Genomic DNA, 22,799 nt, shown 5'->3' on the forward strand with positions numbered 1-22,799 from the left:
TGACTATATTGGAGCTACTTTGTTGGGCAAACTCGGAAAAAAAACATTTGCCCTCTCCGTCTTCTCTACCCTCTTCGTCTTCTCATATTTAGCACGACAAAGAAGCTCAAGTATGGCATCTCTCCCGATTGTTCTAGTTTTGTTCTCTTTTTCAAATTTTTATATTTTTTTGGGTATGTCTTTTTCCTCTCGGTCTTCTATATTTGTTGTATTGATATTCTAGGGTTAATTTATGCAAATCTTATAGTAGGGACTCTATATGAGTTTCTTCTATATTTGTTGTATTGATATTCTAGGGTTAATTGATGCAAATCTTATAGTAGGGACTCTATATGAGTTTAATCTTTTTTTATCTTTCAAAATGAAAAATGAAATATTTACGATGAGAGCGAAAAGGTAACTAGAAAGTATTTGTACCAAAATATAATTTGGGGTAATAGGTGATACTGCAGCTGCCGTGTAGTTTAGGAGTATTTTTGCAATTAAGCCGTAATTTAACACCTAGTATTTTTACATCAATACATAGAAAAAGCAAGTAGAATGATTAAAAAGAAGAAGAAAAAATCGAATGATAAATTCAGTTTAACCATGAATTCCTGTAGTTTAGTTTGTCAATCTGTCGATGTAACTATTGCTTTTCTTTGTTGCATTCGGCGACCGAACAGGACCTAATCCGATGTCGGCAAAAAGGACCGACCCAAAGAGCAATTTTTGTCCCTAGAGAAGCGCGAACAACAAAAAAAATCTGTGGAGATCCTCCTATTCGAAAGGTCAGCGAAGGGTTCATCTTCCTCGGAACAGCGATCTGGGATCTGAACATATATTGTTTGGTATCAGTGAAGGATTTTCTCATTGTTTGATGGCATTATTTCCTGAAAGATAGAATCTTTCCGGCATAAAGTTATTGTTCCGGGATTATTTCGAATTCGACAAGGATGGATTACCCTCAGATTGTTCAATCAGATGGAAATATCGATTGGGAGCAAGCAGCCCAGAAGTATTTGAGTATAATCGCCTGCGAGAATGAGCCGTTACAGGTAAAAGCCACATTAGAGCTCGCACGCCTCTCAAAGCAAGCTCCTGAGGCAACCTTGGCGTCCACGATTCCGGTTCTTGTGAGGCTTCTCGGTGACTCTCGGCCGACGATCCAAGCAGCGGCTTCGTATGCTTTGTGCTGCATCTCAAGGAGGGTTGACGGTGATTTATCTTCCGTGGTTGGCGCAGCAGGGGCGATTCCAATCATACTAAGTCTGTTACCTTCTTCCCGAGATTGGTTCCGAAGAACACTGCTTAGATGTCTCAGTGCCGTCGTCTCTTTTGACATTCCCAGCCGGGTGATTCTTGCTAGGATTGGAGGTTTAGAAGTTATTCTGGATTTACTTGGTACCTGCAGTGGTGATATGAAGCGCTACTTATTGGAAATTCTCAGTGCATTGGCATTGTTGCGAGAAGTGAGGCGGGTGATTATAAATCTCGGTGGCCTTTCCTTCCTCATCGAAGCTGTTTCAAATGGTAAAATTATTTCTCGAACCCGAGCTGCGCATGCTGTTGGGTTACTTGGGATTGCAAGAAGAGTTAGGCATATGCTTGTGGATATGGGGGCTATACCGGCACTTGTTGGATTATTGCGAGATGGCGACACACCAGCCAGGCTTGTTGCTGGTAATGCCCTTGGTATTGTCTCGTCTCATGTTGATCACCTCACGCAGGTAGCTCAAGCGGACGCCATACCTTTGTATGTAGAGCTGCTTAAAGGAAGCGAACCTCTGGGAAAAGAAATCGCAGAAGATGTGTTTTCTGTGTTAGCTGTTGAAGAAGGCAATGCTATTTTGATTTTAGAGCACTTAGTGAGGATTCTTCATGGTGAAGATGAAGGTGCTAAAGTTGCCGCTGTGGATGTCTTGTGGGACCTTGTTTGTTATAAACATACTCTTTATATTGTTCTAGATTCAGGTGTAATACCTATACTAGTTGAGCTTTTGCGAAATGGAAATGGCGACATTAGAGCAAAGGCTTCAGGAACTATTGCCCAACTAAGTTATGAAAAAGCAAGTAGAAATGCTTTGGCAGAGGCAGGTGCTATTCCTGTTCTTCTCGATCTGCTCAGAGGTAATTCTGAGGAGTTGACTGGATGTACATTGGAAGCTCTGATTAATTTTGGTGAAGACCCATTACATCGAGACCATGTATCTGATACTCCATCGTCCTTGGCAGTACAAGATAGGTTGACTCGTAATCCTGCATCCAATGAGCATATGTCTAGGTCTATGAGACTGATGAATTCGGAACAACTAACATCAGAACCGGAATTGATTTGATTCTTCTTATGGTATGATTCTGAATGTCTGTCTGTGCTGTATATTGGTCTTTGTCTTTTATTTTTTTCCTTTAGTCCTTTGTTATGTATAAGCGAAGATTATGTAGTTTTGAACTTCTGATGGCATTCATGGAGGAAATTAGTTTTATGTAGGACATTGGTATCTTGAGCCTCTTTCTTCTTTTATGCCTTATGCATAACTTCTCTATTGTGTGGGGCATTAATTTGACCATTATTTTAAACAAAGATTTATAATTTGCATGTCTATGCTAGGAAAGCTGGCTGAATCTTCAATTTTGAATTAGTTGGCAGAAATCACAGAACCCATCTTAACTTTTATCAACTCCTTTAACAGGGATCTTACTGAATTAGCTTTTGATGGCAAATACTGACATGGAACTATTGTCAAACTCCTTTCCATTTTTACTTGTTAATCTCAGTTATGGTTTTACCTGGAGGCATTATCATGAATCTTGATGCACTTTCACATTCCAATAGCAAAAATGTAGAATGATCCAAAAATTCATGGAATTATCGATACTGAATTGCTAATTGCACAGCTTATACTTTTGAATTAAGTTTAATTTAAGAGTAACAAGCAATTTTCTGGCAGACGCTGGTTCATGGAAACAATGAACCTACATTCACGGAAAAATAAGTTGACTTGTACAGTTTCAGGTATTGCTGAACAGGGCAACTAATTTGAGTATCACTTCTTAAATAAAATAATGAATAGTATGTTATCTGTTTCTAAACTCATTTTTAAAGGCTAGCATTATAAGCAGATTGCATTGGTTGCTTTTTCTCAGGAAAAGTCAACTTTGATAGTTTTGTAGAGTCTAGACTCCAAGGTTTTTCAAAGCCAGCATTTCTAGTCATGGTTGGCGGTAAGGTCAAGATATGAACTTTTGGATTGTTATATCAGGCCTTGAAGTTATGTATTACTTCTGCAGGTGTCAAGATAAGAGGGATATATAGTACTTGATCTATGCTCATGTGTTGACTAGCACCACCTGCGTAGAGTGAGCCACCTATTTCCATTTTAACCGTTTTGTCATATACTCTTATTTGGATCTTTGTGGGGCTCACTCCAAGAGAAGATATTCAATTGTTCAAAATACATATTAGTGGCCTTTTTCCCACATGGGCATGAAGGTCTTGCATGCATCTTCTTATATTCTTTGCTTTTCTCTTTTCTTCCATTCTTAGAATTTGTGTGGTAATATTTTCCCTTCAAATCAAAGTAATCAAAGATGATAATATCTGCAAAAATTCAATTTCTACTGCTTCCTGTAAATATAACCATAAATTTCATATGTTCTATGCAAATTAGGAGATATTCATATCCATGATTCAATAAGCTCTCATCTTCCGTCATTTTCATTTCCTTTGATCGCTATACTAATGCATTTGATATTTTACAAAAGCTACTCTCTTAAGAGCTAGCGGCTGTTCTGTTTCTAAGGAACATTCTAGGCTAAAGAACTTTGATGCTTTTTGTTAACCTGTCCTTGATATGCTTAAAGAACTTCTTTCCTTTATTGAAACTCTAACTCATTTTGGCATTTGTGATTAATCCAAGTTTATATGATAATGAAATACTGTTAGATGCTGACCTGTCCTTGATATGCTTAATGAACTTCCTTCCTTCACACAAATTCTGACTCAGTTTGTCATTTAAAATTGATGCAAGTCTATATAACAATGAAATATGTTAGATCCACATTTCGTGGTATCTGTTCCATTTTGCACTTCTGATTTAAACGATAAAACATATTCTGTTGTAGTTACTACAGATGGATCACCCTTCATCGTCAGAAAAAATCAGTAAAGTTTTATGAATCAAGATTATGTTAGAAACTTAGAATGTTGAAGACAACACTTAGAAATGTTCAAATGCAAAGGGAATTAATGATCTCTTTTCTGTCTAAACCTCTTGAGGTTTTGTTTGACCGTCTTATTCTCACTTTTTATCACATGCGAGTACAGATCGTTGGCATCAGGATAATAGTTTAACTGGATTTTGTTATTGCCTCTTCTGTGAAATTGAATCATCTGCAACAATGTTGTCAATGAACTAAGACACCTCTTGCAGAGTCAAAAAAAGTTTAGGCATACTGTTGAGATAAAACCTAAGGATGATCATAAAGTTGAAATAATAGTTTCTTGCGCCTTTCATAGCTTATATTTTGGCATTGTTCACTTGTGGAATAAGGTCAATACTAGTATAATTGCTCTAATTTCTTATATTAGCATAAGTGAGTAATAGTTATACTCAATGTGATATAAAGTTAAAATGATAGTTTGACAAATAACTAAAATATCCTTGATAATGGATAGATAAGGAGAAGAGAGAAAAGAGAGTGATTTAGTTGATTGAAGCGATGTTTTTTCACAAATATAGTAGTAACCAGTAAGTATAAAAATATTATACTAAAGAGAAGAGGAGGGAGAGGTACGTATTACTATACTAATATAGGCCTAAGTGATTGTCAACTTGCTATGCTAGTATAAAAAGGCTTGTGGACCTTCCCATATTTTGTTGTAGTGCCCTTGACTTCAGATCTCTCCCTGGACTTTTCAGAGGAGAATGTCTAGTGAAATATGGTTCTTAATTTGTTACTGCAGGGAATCATGTGTTCTAAAGTCATTTGGTTGCTCTTAATTTTTGGGACTTGTTAAGTGCTCAAATTTTGTAATCTCAATAAACAGACTGCCTGCACAGTTTGCTATCTCTTTGCTTCAGAAGTTTGACATCCTCATAGCTGTTGGATGGTTCCTCTTATTACAAGGCAAGACAGGGATGATTTGAAGGATCAATGAAGCTCAGGTGAGCAGTTGAGATTGCAGAATTCACATGTTGGATATTTCTGAAGAACTTAGACAACATTACTTTTTGATTATCTATTAGATGGTAATGGCATTCTTACATATCTGTTTACACCTTTCTGCATTTGTAAAGCTATTTCATCTCAGCAGGTGTTTTTGCAGGGCATAGTGTTTGAAACTGAGAAAACAAGAAGTTCATTGGTGTTTGTAAGGGTAGCCAAGCCTCTCAACTGGTGTTTATAAGGGTAGCAAAGCCTCTCAACTGGTGTTTATAAGGGTAGCCAAGCCTCTCAACTAGTGTTTATAAGGGTAGCCAAGTGAAATAGTCAATCTCTTCTATATGTTTATCAATATTCACATTCTTTCTTACAAGCTGAAAGAAAAATAGTGATCCTAATTGCTGACTTAAAAGCTCGCAAATCCACAACATTGTATCCATCTTTTGAACTTCTCTAAAAAAAAATTATCCATTTGTTTTGGAGTAGTTGATGACATAATTGAAGGTTTCAAGTTTACTGTACATTCTTACCCATATGGACTGTCTACATTTTGAACATCAATTTTCAGGAAAGAAATTTATTGTCTAAATTTTGTAGTTCCTGGCTTGGCCCAATAATTCATCACCACATGAACTTATATGATAATCAATTAGTTCCCTCATAAATAGAATAGAAATAAAGAGAGAATGTTATTTTGACTAAACCTTTGGTATTCTAGTTGGTTGATGGATGGTAGTCTATGGACAAGTCCTGGGTGGAAGGAATGGTACAAAAAGAGAGGGAGAAGAGTAAAAGTGAGAAAGAGGTATTCTAAAATACCTCCCTTTTTATTATTTAAACATTATAAAATTTTATCAAAAATAATTAATGTTTACTTTTATTATCACTCAAATATCCTGCCATTTAGATGTTTATCAATTGACAACCATTGGTAGAATAAAAGAAATACTTCATTGCTTTGAAAAAAGAAAAAAAAAACTAAATAAAACTTTCTTTTGCTATTTATAAATTATGAAATTTTATCAAAAAACATCCTAAAACGTGTTGCTATTATTATCATTCAAATATTCTGCCCTAAAATATTATGCATTAATGGCAGTTGATAGAATGGAAATTTTATTACTTTAAAAAAAGATAAAGAAACTAAAACATCCCATATTTTTATCTTAAAGGTTGGTTTCCCTTTCAATTTTACATCTATAGCTAATTTAACTTATTTATTGTTCATTAAGAAAACTAATGTCGGAATGTTTTTAAGGTATTGAAAACAAGAAGTAATGCTTAAATGGCAAATATCTGTCTGAGAGGATATTAGGGTACCAATGACAATAAAGTAAAATGGATAGTATTTTTAACAAATTTCCCTGTAAATTATATGTTGTGACCTAAAATTAGATTGTAATCTTAAAATAAAAAACATATAATTTACTCTTTATACGATTTAAAATATAATACTCTTTACCTTACTACACGGGTGTACATTTGTAACGTTTTAAATAGTTTATGAGTGCAAATCGTATACTTTTAGTTTCTTAGGGGCACAATATGATGGAAAACCATATGTAACTAAACCTAAATTATTTTTTGAAAGTTTTGGTAGAGATAGAATTTCTAATTTAACTAGGTTTGATATGAAAACAATCAATAAAAATAAATTCGCAATTGTATTTGGAAAACAAAACCAAATAGAAAATTCTCTAATAATATTTTTTGTCACGTACATTCGACCACTTAAAGTTGTATTGGAGACACTTCAGACTTATTTTTCTGAGTTGTATTGGAATTACTTTTAAAATTCTTAGGGCAAGATTTTTATTTTAAAAAAAAAATTTATCCTTTGGAGTTAGAATAGGAAAAGTTAATCTAAATCCAACTCACAAAACATGCTACATCAAAGATTGAGGGTCCAAATTCTTCTATGGGCATAGTATGAATTCTCTTGCTAGGATAAATTGTTCTAAAAATTATTTATTGAGAACAGCTAGTGTGATTTCCTAGAAAAAAAAAAAACCAAACAAACAAATAAAGTAAAGACCAAAGACTCCTATTACAATCAATTTTGTTCATGTCCATTAGCTGCAAACTAATCTTTGAGCCAATAAAAAAAGAGCTCGAAGTTCTCATCCTAACGGTGAGGTCATTTCAACAACATACGATCATCAGCAGGTGATTGATGGGAATCACCTTCTTTGAGTGCTCATTTTGCATGCTTTTCTTTCATCATCTCATTTAGCGTGCCCATGTCTTCTACTCTTTGTTTCAACTCGCCCTATCTCGGAATAGAGAATAGGGTGGGGTTATTGAGACAAATGGCATTGCAAACGAGAGCTTGCATGCCATTCTCCTCCCAGATAAAAAGGAAAACGAAGCAAAAGTTGACAGTGAGTGAGAGAGAGAGAGAGAGAGAGAGAGAGAGAGAGAGAGAGAGAGAGAGAGAGAGAGAGAGAGAGAGAGAGAGAGAGAGAGAGAGAGAGAGAGAGAGAGAGAGAATCATTAAAACAAAACAAAGACAGCGTGCAATATCTTCATATTCACTAAACCCCATGACAATTCCCTTCAGGAATCTTCTTTTGTCCCTCTTCCATCCCCACCCTATTACCACCACCTTTTGAGGATTTTGGAGACATTAGTAATATTGCATATTTGATGTAAAGGAAAGTACATTTAAAGTCCACTTTTTATAAATTTATAGCTTCTTTAACTTTTATTAAATATTATTTTGAGCCTGACGTTTTGACTTTTATTTATATTTTATGCAAGAGATTGGGTCACTTGAACTACTCCCCAATTGCTAGTTTGTCCAAGACTAAGAATCCTTTCTGCAATCAAGATTGCTGATTTGAGATTTCCACTATCATTATTCTTCTCCAATAGAGGGCTCCTATATGACTAGGCAATGGGGGTGAGGGTGAGTCGAATAAGATCTGATTAGATTCGATATAATTATGGATTTGATTTTTTTTTTTAAATGTCATTGTAGCTATCAGTTTTCATATTCAAATTTGGATCCATATCAGGATAATATATGTGAATACATGCATATACTAGTTGAAGATTAGTATCTAAACTGATATTACTTTATCCATATAATTTGAAATATTATAACATAGTGATATAAAAGATTATCATATGTTTTTATAGATTCATGAAAAAGACATGAATATATTCAAGGTATATTTGTGAATATATGCATTTATTAATTTTCATATAATTTTACTCTATTATCCGATTAGTATCTAAACTGTTTTCACCCCAAATGTGCTGCTTTATTGAGACAATTAGAAAGATAGCTAAATAGATAGGGTACAATATATAAGATTAGGGGCCTTTACCCTTTATAGAACAACCTATATTATTTAATATGAAACCTCCACTCTTTCCTTTTTCACGTATTCTACCATTCAGAAAACATTATTGTTCAAAAGAAATCCTCAAAGTTTCCTGTTTTAAACTTTTAAAATAAAATATAAATAGACGGTGGAAATTTGAGCCAATAATACCAACTTTTATGAATGGGTCCACCTTCTAAAACTTAGCTTCCAAAGATGATAGACTGACTAAAAAAAGGATAAAAGATGTATAAAGCACTGCTCCTCCATAGCTGAGATTTTGACTAAAATACTAATGTTTAAAATTTAATTTATTAAAATAGACTATTGCCTAAACTTATTACCAAAATGGGTCAATTTAATTATAGCCCTAATAAAAACGCCTATCAGTTGAGCATTATACTATTCTTGGTAAAATGCTGAACATTAAATTGTTTTTGTTCTCAACGAAAACATTGAATATTTAAGAGCTTTATCTATATTAAACAGATTAACGCATTGGTTAAACGTTGGGATTAAACATTAAAGATATGTTGTCGAGTTTGACGGCTTATGTAAAATACTAAAAACCTAAGTGTTTTTAATAGGGTTTCTGAAATCAAAGAACTTGTTTTCTGTGCATGAAGGCAGTTGCAAAATAAATGCTTAATTGGTGAGCATCTTAAACATAAAAGGGTAATCCTGTCGGCATTTCACAATAACGAAATGCTGAATAGTTTAGCATTTTACTAAAGTGAGATGCTAAACTTAATAAAGTTGCTAATACAAAAAACAAAGGCTATAGTCAACCATCATATATATGTTTGGATGACCAATCTGCTGATAAAACTGTTATACTCTTTATTGAAGGTGAACAAAATATTTATGTATTATATAATATATTATGGGATAGCGAACCGTTTAAAACATCTGATGAAGAAAATATTAATGTATTGTTAGAGAACCGTTTAATGTATTGTTGATTTAAATAGTCAGAGACTCGCACGTGTAGCAAAATGCAACAATATAAATACTCATGCACCTATGTACTTGTAGTATGCAAAACTGTTAACTTAGATTAGAGACCATTTATTGATCATATACAGTGCAGACATATGTGAATACATGGGAGCTTGAGTTTCATCATATTTGTAACAAAGATTATTGGTCACCTTATGAAGGTCTAACATTATTACATAATCCAGCTACAAAGCGGGTGGACAAAGGAGTACAGAAATGTCAATGTCTTATAATGAGATGGAAGAGCAGAAAGCTGCCAAAAAAAAAAAAAAACTTATATAGAATTTGTAGGCAAGAAGGGCATAATCGATGTAATTGTAAAGGTAAAAGTACTACTATTGGGCCTTCCTAGATTATTAGTAAGATGTTAGATATGTTTCTTTATGTTCATAAAAACACTTATAGAACTTTCTTGTCTTTACATTAAAAAAAGGGATAATTTCTTTTTCACCCCTAAACTTTTTTTGGTACACACTAGCCTCCTAAACTATCAGCAATGGCTCACTTCCTGACGGCGTTAACAAAATTAATGAATTGACCAAATTACCCCTCCCCAACGGCTCTTGCGACCTCTCTAGCAATGCCGAGCTCAAAGAAGAGGGCAGTGGCGATGCCGGACTCGGAGAAAAGGGACGTCGAGCTTAGAGATGAGGGTGTAAGGCATTTAGAGAGAGAGAGAGAGAGAGCACTAAGAAGAGGGCGACGGTGATGGGGAGGAATTTGGAGAGAGAGAAAGGGCTCGGAGAAGATGGCAACGGCGACGCTGAGCTCAAAGAAGAGGGTGACGACAACGCCGAGATAGGGCTCAGAGAAAGGGCTCAGAGAAGAGGGTGGATCTGTCTCGCCTTGATTGGTTGTAGTTATCGAAGGTGGCGGCATAGCGACCAAAGCTGCACCAATCCAAGATCCAACTCCGATGAAGATGGGGATCTTGCGATGTATTCGAGCTCGAGCACGCCGGAGAAGAGAGCGACGGTAGGTTGTGGAGGAGGCGATGGTGGTCAATGCTGTGGATGCAGTGGCTATGGCAATGGATGCTGCGGTGGGCTAGGTTGTGACCGCAGCAATGGAGGGAGAGAATGAGGGGTATTTTCATCCATCTAAAAGTATCTCATAAGTTAGCATGTGACTTACATATGTACGAGGGTAAATTGTCATATATTTATCAAATAATTATCACGTGACATCTTTTGGACGAAAATGGATAATGAAACTCTAACATAAGGGGTTAAGTGAGGTATTTCTGATAGTTTTGGGGGTCAGTGTGTACCAAAAAAAAATTTAAGGGATCAATGTAAAAATAGATGATAGTTTAGGAGGTGAAAAGGGAATTATCCCTTTAAAAAATACTTATATTACATAAACTACTTTTGTTATGTAGACCTCTGATGACTGTACACAAGGACCCAAGACCTATTGATGCATCTGTGCTGAGGTTGCAAAGACACCATAGATCTAAGGTGATATAGAAGGGCAAGGTTTGTATTGTTGATTACATCTTACTCTTTTACTTTTATTTTTGAGATCAACTTTCTAATATATAATTCACATTTTTATTTTTAAGATCTAGAACTTCTGATGTGTAGGCACCATTTTATGTGTGCAATGAGACAATGGGAGCTTGATCCACGAATAGTCCATATGAAGGTTGAAGAGGTCATTGTTACATTATAGGATGCTGCTATACTTTTAGGTCTACGCATCTATGGACCTACCATGATAGGGACCATAATTATTTAGTAGGATGATGTATGTCAGGAGCTCCTAGGAGGTATCTCACTTTAGACAGCAAAACATGGTTCATCGCTACATATGCACTGATTGAGGGAGACATTAGTGCCTTCCTATAGATGCTAATGTTTAGATGATTAGACAGTACACTAAGTCTTACATTTTGGCGATCATGAGGTGCTAAATTTTTGAAAACAAGTCTAGAAATGCAATGCAGTTAGTGTATCTTCCACTATTACGGGATTTGGATTATACTAGCAGACTTAGTTGGGGGAATATCGCATTAGTAGTACTTAACCAAGAGCTATGTGCTGCTAGTCGACATGATGCAAAAGAGGGTATTTATAAGTTGATTTTTTGATAAGTACTTGCATATAATTATATTTCTTGCTTAAGTTGTTAAGATTATTATGGGAGCGACTACATGTGGGCAACCTAACAAGTCGACTCTTACTGAGGTTGTTAATGCTGAGCTAGAGGAGCCTCAGCCAGCTCAGCCATTGGAACCTTAACTAGCTCAGCGTTAGTGAGGTGATGCACTTGGTGCTAGGTAGAAGTGCAAGAAAAGTTATGACCAAAATTTGGCACCACATATGTTACATTTTTACCAAGATCAACTAGTTCAACAAAATGATGATCAAATAATATTTGAAAATATATAAAATTACTTCTAGCAATATATATTTAACTTATTTTATTAATGTGCAAATTATATGGGAGCTATATATATAAGAAGTATTAGCTAAATTACCAGCAATATTTACAACATATAGCAATATATAGAGGATGAGGGCATCACTTATTTGTTTTAATATTATTGAGTGGCATTTTCTAGATTGAGTTATGCATTAGTTTGGTCGGACTTAACAAATCCCTATTTCATGTAATACTGAAGACAAACTTCACATTGTAGATAAACGTGGTGAAAGTACTTGTGATTTGTAGGCTAACCACGCAAAGTTTATTGCCATATGGGAGTAGCGTGGAGCCAATACAGTGGATTCATCACCGGTGGTTAAAGTGATGAGTTATGGTGATTTATACATTGTGATATAGGAGAATTATATGATGATTGTGATTTGTCTATTATTAGATAGGCCACACATGCTATTTTCACCCTCTAGCACAACTATTGATTAAAAAATTAACTAACTACTTAATATTTAGTATAACTTCATACTTTATCCAATATTCACTATTGACATTCAGATGCACTTACCGCATAGAGTAGTAGTGGTGGTCAAGCGTCGACGAGCATGATTGTTGACATGTGTGCTAGTGCATTATAGATGGTTGATGAGTCGCGATATTTATATGCTCATCCTATATTGCATAGGCCAGTGTCAGCTCCTATAGAGCATCAACCATTACCACATCCTATGATTAGAGGTAGAAAGAGAAAAAGAGGGACAATTACTACAGATCAAGCCATAGAGGAGACGACTATACATGATCGACCATAAAGGAGGCGACTAAAGAGAAGCCAATTAGAGAGAAGACTATAGTAGAGCAGCCAGCAAATATAGACATGCATACTTCACAGCTTACACAGGAGTCATTTACATCTCATGACTCAAAGTTGCTTAAGAAAAAAAAAAAGAAACCACAACATTTACGATTTTATATACCAAGAGAATAGGTACTTGTTTTAGGAACTTAAGATATTTTGATGTAAATATATATCATTTATTGGTTTTACTTTTACTATGGTTTAATGTGAATTTATTAGTTTTATATGTGTTTTATAAATCCTCAAATATATGTAGATGTTATGCTATCACCAAAATATCTTATTATTATAAATGTGTTTGAATATATTTTTCTTTTAAAGTTGAATGAACGGTTGTTTGGTGGTCACGACTTTGAAAGCTTTCTAATGATTATTTATTTATAAATTTTTCTTTGTAAATGTGAATTTTTTTCACTTATTTTATCAATGGATTAGTATAAGTTATATTATGCTTGACTCTGGTTAACCTGTCAGCACTAAGAGTCGAGCAAATCATAATGCCTTTTTAGTTATTCATAAGAATTGACAATCTGTGCTTATACACGGTGAAAGCATGAAAGGTGAAAACCTTCAGAACATACTCAAAAGGCACCACGTACCATTTTGTGACCTACAAACAGTAATATGCAGTTTGGGTTTGACCCCACTACTTTTCTTTTTGAGTTATGAATAAAATTCTAAATATCTTCGTCACTTGAAGCTTATGATACTAAATATTTAGTTGATGGAAGATGATAGTTGGCAACTGATGTAGTTATTTAGGAAGATCATGTAAATCTGTTTTCTGAGGTCTCCGCAATTAGAGGATATTAATTATGTTATTCAAGTCAAGGATCGACACAATGGAAATATATCAGAAATCTCGGAACACTGCTGAAGACTTCAGACTGTGAAGCGCTGAATTTATAAAACGCTAAAAACTCAACGTTTTATTTTATTAAAATCTAACTATAAATACTAAAGAGATCGTTAACTAAAGTGTCTAAAAAAATACTAAAATATTTAGCGTTTCACTTTTTAGGTAAAACACTTAATCTTCTACTTTTGTTTTTGAAAGGTAAAACGTCAAAATATTTAAGTAGAGCTATAGTTAATCTCACAAATTTGGACGGTGGTAAATTAAATTTTAAACAGTGCTATTATGATCAAAACCTCTCCGTAGCTCACCAGAAATGCTCACCCCTTCCAATGCAAGAGATAGAGACAGGTGACAAGCCCTTGACAAAAGTTTGGGGAAATTTATTGGTAAAACCTTAAGGTTTTGTGTTTATTATTATTCACAATCGATTATCACTAGTATATTTATCATTTCATTCTTATATTTTATTTTTAATATCTTAAAAATAATTTTAGTTAAGTTTAACTTAATACCAGCCGATAGAATATATCACTTTAAAAAATAACTAAGTACCTAAAACACCCTCGTTTGGTCTTAAATTATATTCTAATTTTATTTTTAAAGGATTAAAATCAAAATGTAGGAATTGTGTGATGGATAATTAAAGGAAAATATAGAATGTTTTTGATAAATTTTATCAAAAACAAAGAAACTTATATTCTCCTACAGGCCCCTTCCAAGCACTAACTTCCAACCCCCATTGGACTTACTCTCCCACCCTTATTGTCCTCTAAAAAGTGGCTTTCCCTTTGTTCTTTTCCACTAACCCAACTCCTTAGATCACTCCAAAAGCCTTTCCCTCTTGGATTTAGCAGCCCCCTTCCTGATTCCCCTTCCCCCCTTCGCATCATCCAGAATCAATCAGATGGCACAGAAACATATGAAACCAGTGCATGAAGACAAGACCCAGTTGCTATAAATCCCAGCACTTTGGCTCTCCAATCTCTCCAAATAATCCAATCTAATCAAATGGGCAGGCAAAGCAGTGAGATGACTACTGTAACCCAACCTTCCTCCATTGCTCTACTGCAGGAGAGGTTTAGAAGACTGGAGAGAGTTAGAGAGCTGAGGGAGGAGAGAGAGCAAAAGAGGCAGACGAGCCCGAGTGATCGAACCAAGTGGTACTTCTTCCACCCTGATTTGGTTCGTCCATCTCGGCCTCTCCATGGCTGTCATCCTTTTTCGGATCAGCTCGACGGGAACGATGGTCGTTTGGAGGAGTTCTTAAGGCCCAAGATTGCGAGCAGTGCAACGCGGAACTCGAGTAATGCTAACGAAGTCGACGTGGATACTTCGCTTCACCTGTAGGTCTATATATGTTTATATGCATGCGTATATATATATAGAGAGAATGAGAGTGAGAGTGAGAGTGAGTGTGAGATAGCAAATAGAGAAGTCGAGTTGGATTTTCTAGCAGATTTTGCTTTCTTGATGTAAGATTAACAATGGAAAGTTTTAGATTGCGTTTAATTGTAGTCTGGTGGAGTGAATTAATTCGGCTAACACTATATATGCTATCATAAAAAAAGAAAAACGAGATTTCAGCTCTTGGGTGATCATATTCTAATAATATCACAGCTTTTAGCAATAATTTTCCTCAACATCATAAAACTTTTGCACAAAGAGATTGGGAAGAGTGGATTTGTTACTGTATTTTATTTATTTATTTTCTTAAATGGAACGGAGGAATATGCCTCAGTTAAAAAGGACAAAGTGGATCAAGGGGCATGCGTCCTCATTTAACTGTGGTTTTTATTGTGTATCTCCTGTTAACTTTTGATAGGAAGATTAAGATGAGAGAAGGTAATTAAGTACTCTCAATAGAGTTGCAAAGATATATTTTCTCATTCATAATAAAGTTGCAAAGATATATTTTCTCATTTTCATAAAACGCCATAATAAAATTTAGAGCTGCAAAAGATCAAAATCTCTCGGGCCTCATTCACTTATGAAATAAACATAAATTTATTCCAGTATAAGCTTCTTTATATTAGTACTAACAACTTATCTCAATATTAGTTTATTAATATTTTTTTCTCTATTATCTCCTCTTCAATCTAATATTTTTATAATTATAAATTATTATTTTACTCTTAAAAATACATCACTTTAATCAACAATCATTTCCTCTCTATCCTCTCTGCATACATCTGTATAATAGCTATTTTGGTCATTTATTAAAAAATCTCTAATTTTATGTCACATCTAAGTATAATAATTACACCATTATATTAGTCTACAATCAAACACTATAATAAACCTAAATCAATATAAGCTCTATTTATGCAAATTTTAAAAATAAGCATAGCTAAACTAGTTAGATTGAAAATATAGTTACTTTCGATACAAGAAATATGAATGATTTGAGTTAACTATTCTACAAATATAATTTAGTCGTAGCTAAATAATAAAGGTGTCAATTCAAACCAATTAAACTCGTATATAGTCTCCACCTCGATTGTCATATGTAATTGGTTTTATTTAACTAAAGTTATAGTCACTAAACTAATAAAAATAAATAGACGTGAATGTGCAACAATAATAAATAAATGTAGTCTTAAGGCATGCAGAGATTGTGGTAGAAGCTTTTGTAATTTAATTGCATTTAGCTTTTGATTTATAATAATGGACACCAGTTTGCATCGTATATGTATATTATATATATTCTATTATATTAAAATATGCATCAATTATAGAAAATATATATGCTTAGTTTTATATATTAAATTAAATTAGAAAATAAATTAAACTGTAAAAATTTGATCTAGTTTTAAGTGCTCCAAACAATTATGTCAATTAACTTAAATAAAGGTAAACATACAAAATGCCATCTAAATTCTAATATTATAGTAAATTAAAAAAAAAGTAATTTACGTATTAGAATAAGGCATTGCCATTCAACAATAAATGGTCACAACTATGAGGTAATTAAGCTCATCACTTATGACTTTATTTTTTGATCTCTCATTTATCCATCTTTTAGCCCCTCTTCAGTCCTCATATGTATTTTATTTATTTTCAATAATACATAATCTCAACTACTTACATTATTAAACTCAATCGATCATCCCTATCCTTTTCAATCCGTACTTTAATCTCTCTAACTTTCAGCTCTCCTCTTTAGTCCTCATATGCACTTCCTCCATGGTAGGAAAATAGATTCAAAAATAAAAAAAAAAGGCCTAATAAATCAAGTTACAAAATTAAGGTTGTTAAAAAAACTAAGACATGTCACCATTGATTCAGAGAAACATATTACAATATTATTTTATTAAATATAAAAATATATAACATAGACTACTCAAAACCTATCTAAAAAAATTGATGGCAATAGTGTAAAAATGAGCAATTCGTTGTGATCCTTCACTAGATTGGATAGTGACAGTGGATTTATGCTTGATTGATGAACAAATAATAGCAAAGTACTAATTAGGGAAAGAAGAAGAAATTGAAACCCCAACAAAATCCAACTCAAAGTCAATTAAAATTCTAAAACGATCGATCATCAAAGACAACTAGTTGGTTCTACTTTTCCCTTCTATAAGGCATCTTCTCCAATATCCAAAGGCCTCTTTCTTTTATTTCTTTCTTCATACTCTATATTGCACATTAGAGATTTGGGCAACCAAGAGAAGGAGTATGAAATGTGGTTTTTTTTTATTTAAGTGTTAGAAAAGAGACGATGACAGATCTATCTAAGCATGCAGATTGCAAATATGAAGAAGCAACCTTTGGAAAAGAAAAAGAAAAAAGGAAATAGAAATTACAAAAGTGGGAAGAGGGACGATGTGTAAAGGAGAATGGATAGACGAAAATAGGAGTCACGATAGTAAGTAATTAATGTAGTGTAAAAGATTCTTAAATTTGGGGTTTGAGTTTTTCTTTTTTGAGATTTATTCTTCAAAGTTGGTGGAGCAAATCTTGAATAAACTTTCATTATTTGCAAGATTCAATTTTCACCCGTTATGTAATAAAAATAAAGATAGCTTTTGCAATTTAATTATATTTGATTTTTAATTTATAATAGTAAATTTTAGTATAAATTCTATTATAACATAATATACATTAGTTATAGAAAACTTCTGCACTTAGTTTATATACTAAATCAAAAAATTAAATATTGTTAAATTATAAAAGATCCTAAAAAGAGTGGAAAAAAATAGACGAAGAATTTCTATTATTTTTTCCTAGTTTAGTGAAATTAGTGCATGAAATTGTTTCAAAAAATATTTTTTTCCATGCCTTTTCAATTTCTCTATACTGATCACTATTTGTTCTACCTGCATAAACCCGCTTATCAGGTTCTTATTATTTTATATATGAATACCATATCTAAATATTCTTTTTTACATATAATATACTTCTACATTATACCTTGTTTGAATAATTTGAGCTAACTATTCTTATATAAATATAATTCGATCATAGCTAAACATAAATAAATACTAAACACTAAACTTAGTCGAACAAAATAATTAGATCTCATACATAGTCTCCAACCATTATGTCATAATTAATAAGTTTCATTTAACTAGAACTACACTTTCGTAATCAATATATTGACAATTATAATTAAATATAGAGTTTTAAGGCAGATAGAGATTGATGTAAAGTTTTTACAATTTAATTGTATTTGGATTTTTAATTTATAATAATGGGCATTAGAGCGCACCACATATATAAATTGTGTACATTTTACTATGACAATATACATCAGCAATAGAAAATATATACACTTATTTTTATATGTTAAATTAAAAAACTAGATACACTCAAATTGTAAAAGTCTTAATTGATGTAGTATCAAATCAAGTTTCAAGTGCCATCGAGACATACTCCAATCAAACTAAAAATAATAAGATAAACATACTAAATATCGTCCAGTTTTCAATAGTACGGTATAAAAAGTTTGTATACAAAAATAACGCATACATTTTTCAACAATAAATAATCACAACTACTAAGTAATCAAGATCATTACTCATGACTTTGTTTTTTTTGCTTCCTACTTTAATATCTTCTCCATTCTTCAACCTCTTTTCTTCGGTCGTCAAATGTATTTATTTTCTTTCGGCAATACATAATCCCAACTACTTATGTAATCGAACTCAATCGATCATTCGTATCCTTTCTAATCCCTACTTTTAAACTCTTTGGTCCTTATATGCGCTACTTCTACCATAAGAAAATAGAATAAAAAAATTAAAAAATATAAAAGAAGACCTAGCAAATCATGTCACTAAATTAGTTATAAAAAAATTCTAGGACATGTCACCATTGATTAAAATAAACATATTATATATTATTTCGATAAATGACATATACAACATAGCTACTCAAACCTATTTGAGATAAATCGACGACAGTGGTGTTAAAGGAGCAATCTGTTGAGATTATTCACTAGACTTAATAGTAGCGATGGCTTCAGACTTGATGAGCAAATAATAATAAATTACTTATTAGGGAATAAAGAAGAAATTAAAACCCTAACAAAATCCTACTCAAAGAGAATTAAGATTCTGAAACATACTATATTGATTGTTCTAAAAAATAACTAATAGATTCTGCTTTGCCTTTAGTAAGCCATCTTCTCCAACATCAAGAGGCTTCTTTCCTTTGTTTCCTTTGTCATGCTCTATTTTGCTCACTAGAGATTTGAGTAACTAAGAGGAGAAATGTGATATATTTTTGTTTTTATTTAGGGTGATGAAGAAATAGTGAGGAGTCTATCCAAGCATGCAAGTTGCAAACATGCGGAAGCAACTTTTAGGAAAGAAAATAAAGGAAAAGAGAAAATGAGATGAGAATTATAAGTAGAAAGAGAGACAAGTGGCGTGAGGAAGAGGGGTTGGACAAAGATAAGAGTTAGGATAATAAATAATAAATATAGTGAGAAGATTCTTGTATTTGGAATTTGAAGCTTTGTATTTTCTTTGTTTGAAATTTGCTCTTCAAAGTAGTTAAGCATAAAATCTTGCATAATCTTTCATTATTTGCAAGATTTGATTTTCACCTATTATATAATGAAAAGAAAAGTAGCTTTTACAATTTAATTATATTTTAATTTATAATTTATAATAGTAAATTAAATTCTAATATGAATTCTATTATATCATAATATACATTAGCTATTGAAAATATACGCACTTAGTTTTATATACTAAATCAAAAAATTAAAATAATTAAATTATAAAAGATTCAAATTATTTTTTTATTATTACTTTCAAATGTGGGTGAAATTAGTGCATGAAATAGTTTCAGAAAATAACTCTTTCCGTGCGTTTTTAATTTTCATGTATTGATCTTTTCTAGTTCGGCCTATATAACCCCTCTTATCAGGGTTCTTATTGTTTTCTATATGAACACACATCTAAATATTCTTATTTACATATAGTACATTTCTAAATCATACATATTTGAATGACTTGAGATAACTATTTGTATATAAATATTATTTGATTGTAACTAAATATAAACAAAGTTATAAATATGCACTTAACTTATTTGATTAAAACTAATTAGACTTTATACATAGTCTCCACTCATTCTGTCATATATAATAACTTTTATTTAACTAAAGCCACACCTTCATAGCCAGTAGACTAACAAACTAAATGAATATTTAAGCCAAATAGAGATTGATGTAAGGCTTTTACAATTAATTGTGTTTAGTTTTTTTTTTATTTGTAAATGGACACTAATGTACACCACATATGTAAATTATGTAAATTCTATTATAACAAAAAAAGTGTAGATTATAAAAATATATACACTTAGTTTAATATGCTAAATTAAAAAAATAAAAAAAAATTAAATTATAAAAGTCCAATTATTGTAGTAGTGAATTTAGTTTCACTTACTATAAAAGAAATACTCCAAACAAACTGAAAACAATAAGGTAAACAAACTAGATGTCGTCTAATTTCCAAATAGTACAGTACAAGAAATTTACATGCCATGTTAAGGCATTACCTTTCAATAATAAATGATCACAATCGAGCTCATCACTCATGATTTTATTTTTTTGATCCCTACTTTAATATTTTCTCTATCTTTCAGCCTCTTCTTTCTAGTTCTCATATGTGCTTCTTTCCTTTCAGCAATACATATACCCAGCTACTTTAATTTGTCTAACTTTCGGCCTTTATTTTCAATAATACAGTCAAACTCAATAGATCATCCCTATCCTTTCCAATTCCTAATTTAATTTCTCTAACTTTCAGCCTTCCTTTTCAATCATTGTATGTGTTTCTTCTATTGAATAAAAATATATTAAAAGTTTTAAAAAAATATAAACAAAAGGACCGATAAATCGTTAGTGAATTAAAATAGGACATGTCACTGTTGATTTAAAGAAATATATTACATCTTGCCTCAATAAATAATATACCAAAATAAATATACAACATAGACTACTCAAAACTCATAGCCTCCATTCACTTGTAGAATAAGGATAGAATAAGTATAAGTATTCTAATTTTTAATACAAAAAGATAGCTAATACTAGTATAAACTATTATAATATTTAGTTTAATACTAATATAAGGTGTAATAATTACATCTGATGTGATATAAAATTGATATTAAAATAAAGTAATTGTATTGGAAATTGGTGATGTTTTAAACCCAACGATAAAAATACCCATGACTATGTTAAAGTAGTAGTAGTAGATAGCCTTTTTCTAAAATAATATTAATTTTTAGTAAAATTATGAACTTAAAATACTATATACCCACACTATGAATAAATAACTATGCACTGTGGGATAATGTAGGGTTATAAGTCCGCACTGTAAAAAATATCGCACTTTTTATATAAAATAACCATATACTGAATTGGTGATGTTTTAAACCCAATGACAAAAATACCCCTAACTATATGTTAAAGTAGTAATAGTAGTAGATAGCCTTTTTCTAAAATAATATTAATTTTTATTAAAATTACGAACTTAAAATACTATATACTCACAGTATGAATAAATAACTATGCACTGTGGGATAATGCAGGGTTATAAGTCCGCACTGTAAAAAATAACGCACTTTTTATATAAAATAACCATGTATTGAATTGGTGATGTTTTAAACCCAACGACAAAAATACCCATGACTATATGTTAAAGTAGTAGTAGTAGATAGTCTTTTTCTAAAATAATATTAATTTTTATTAAAATTACGAACTTAAAATACTATATACCCACATTATAAATAAATAACTATGCACTGTAGGATAATGCAGGGTTATAAGTCCGCACTGTAAAAAATATCGCACTTTTTATATAAAATAACCATGTACTGAATGAAGAGGCACTGTAGAGTTATAAGCCCACACTAAAATAACAATGCATTCGAGGATATAAAGAGGAACTACGAAGTAATGCGGGTTTATAAGCCCACACTCTATATAAAATAATCATACACTAGAATAAAAATGAATAGACACTGCGGATTAATACAAGGTTATAAGCCCGCACTGACGGTGTAATGTAGGATTATAAGCCCACATTATGGTGCAATGTGAGGTTATAAACCCGCACTGCAGTGTAATGCGAGGTTATAAGCTCGCACTGCAAAAAAAGTGTGCGAGCTTAATATATTTTATTTTTATTTCTACAAAATTTACTAGTTCAAAAGACAATTTCAACTGTAGGTGAGATGTCTAAAATAAAAAAAAGATAAATAAGAGAGAAAATAAAAACTGTAGCTGAGATGATCGATATTTAATAAAAGAGAGTAGAGAGAGAATCTCAACTGTAGCTAAGGTGATTTATAATTAAATGTTGTCTAATCTCAACTATGAGTTATTATTAAATTATTTTTTAAAAGTTGTATGGAATAAGATAAGAGAGAATGATAAATTACTATACTAGAATAAAGTAAAATGTTGTTTAGTTACTACACCAGAATAAGGAGGCTTATTCTAGAATAAGCTTATTCTTACTCCAAAAGTGAATGGAGGGATAATAAAGAAATCATCAGCGATGGTGTAAAAGGAGTCGAGATCTTTCACCAAACTATAAAGTGGCAACAGTTTCATACTTGATTGATGAACAACAATAGTAAAATACTAATTAGGAAAAGAAGAAATTAAAACCCAACAAAATCCAACTCAAAGTCAACTAAGATTCTAAAACATACCATATTAATCATTCTCAAAGAGACTAGTTGGTTTCTTTTTGCCTTTGATAAG

At 32.2% G+C, this 22,799-nt stretch overlaps 1 protein-coding gene across 8 annotated transcripts; it reads left to right on the forward strand.

Moving 5' to 3' along the window:
* Positions 1–5,654, forward strand: LOC140774804 (uncharacterized). Of its 8 annotated transcripts, none has more exons than XR_012106650.1 (4): positions 1–110; positions 666–2,329; positions 5,030–5,231; positions 5,309–5,652. XR_012106650.1 is itself a non-coding variant. In XM_073117935.1 (3 exons), the coding sequence occupies exon 2, from the start codon at positions 936–938 to the stop codon at positions 2,316–2,318; it is 1,383 nt and encodes a 460-aa protein (XP_072974036.1). In that variant the 5' UTR covers positions 1–110; positions 666–935; the 3' UTR covers positions 2,319–2,329; positions 4,946–5,654. The 8 variants fall into 8 exon arrangements, 5 of the variants coding, with proteins under 5 accessions (XP_072974036.1, XP_072974034.1, XP_072974038.1 ...); XR_012106651.1 differs by having other exon boundaries at positions 5,030–5,147; positions 5,297–5,651; XR_012106649.1 differs by having other exon boundaries at positions 5,030–5,147; positions 5,309–5,651.
* The last annotated feature ends 17,145 nt before the right edge of the window (positions 5,655–22,799 follow it).

The sequence above is a fragment of the Typha angustifolia genome, chromosome 13, assembly GCF_048772165.1.
Source record: "Typha angustifolia cultivar Huaian chromosome 13, ASM4877216v1, whole genome shotgun sequence".
In the NCBI taxonomy this organism is placed as follows: domain Eukaryota; kingdom Viridiplantae; phylum Streptophyta; class Magnoliopsida; order Poales; family Typhaceae; genus Typha; species Typha angustifolia.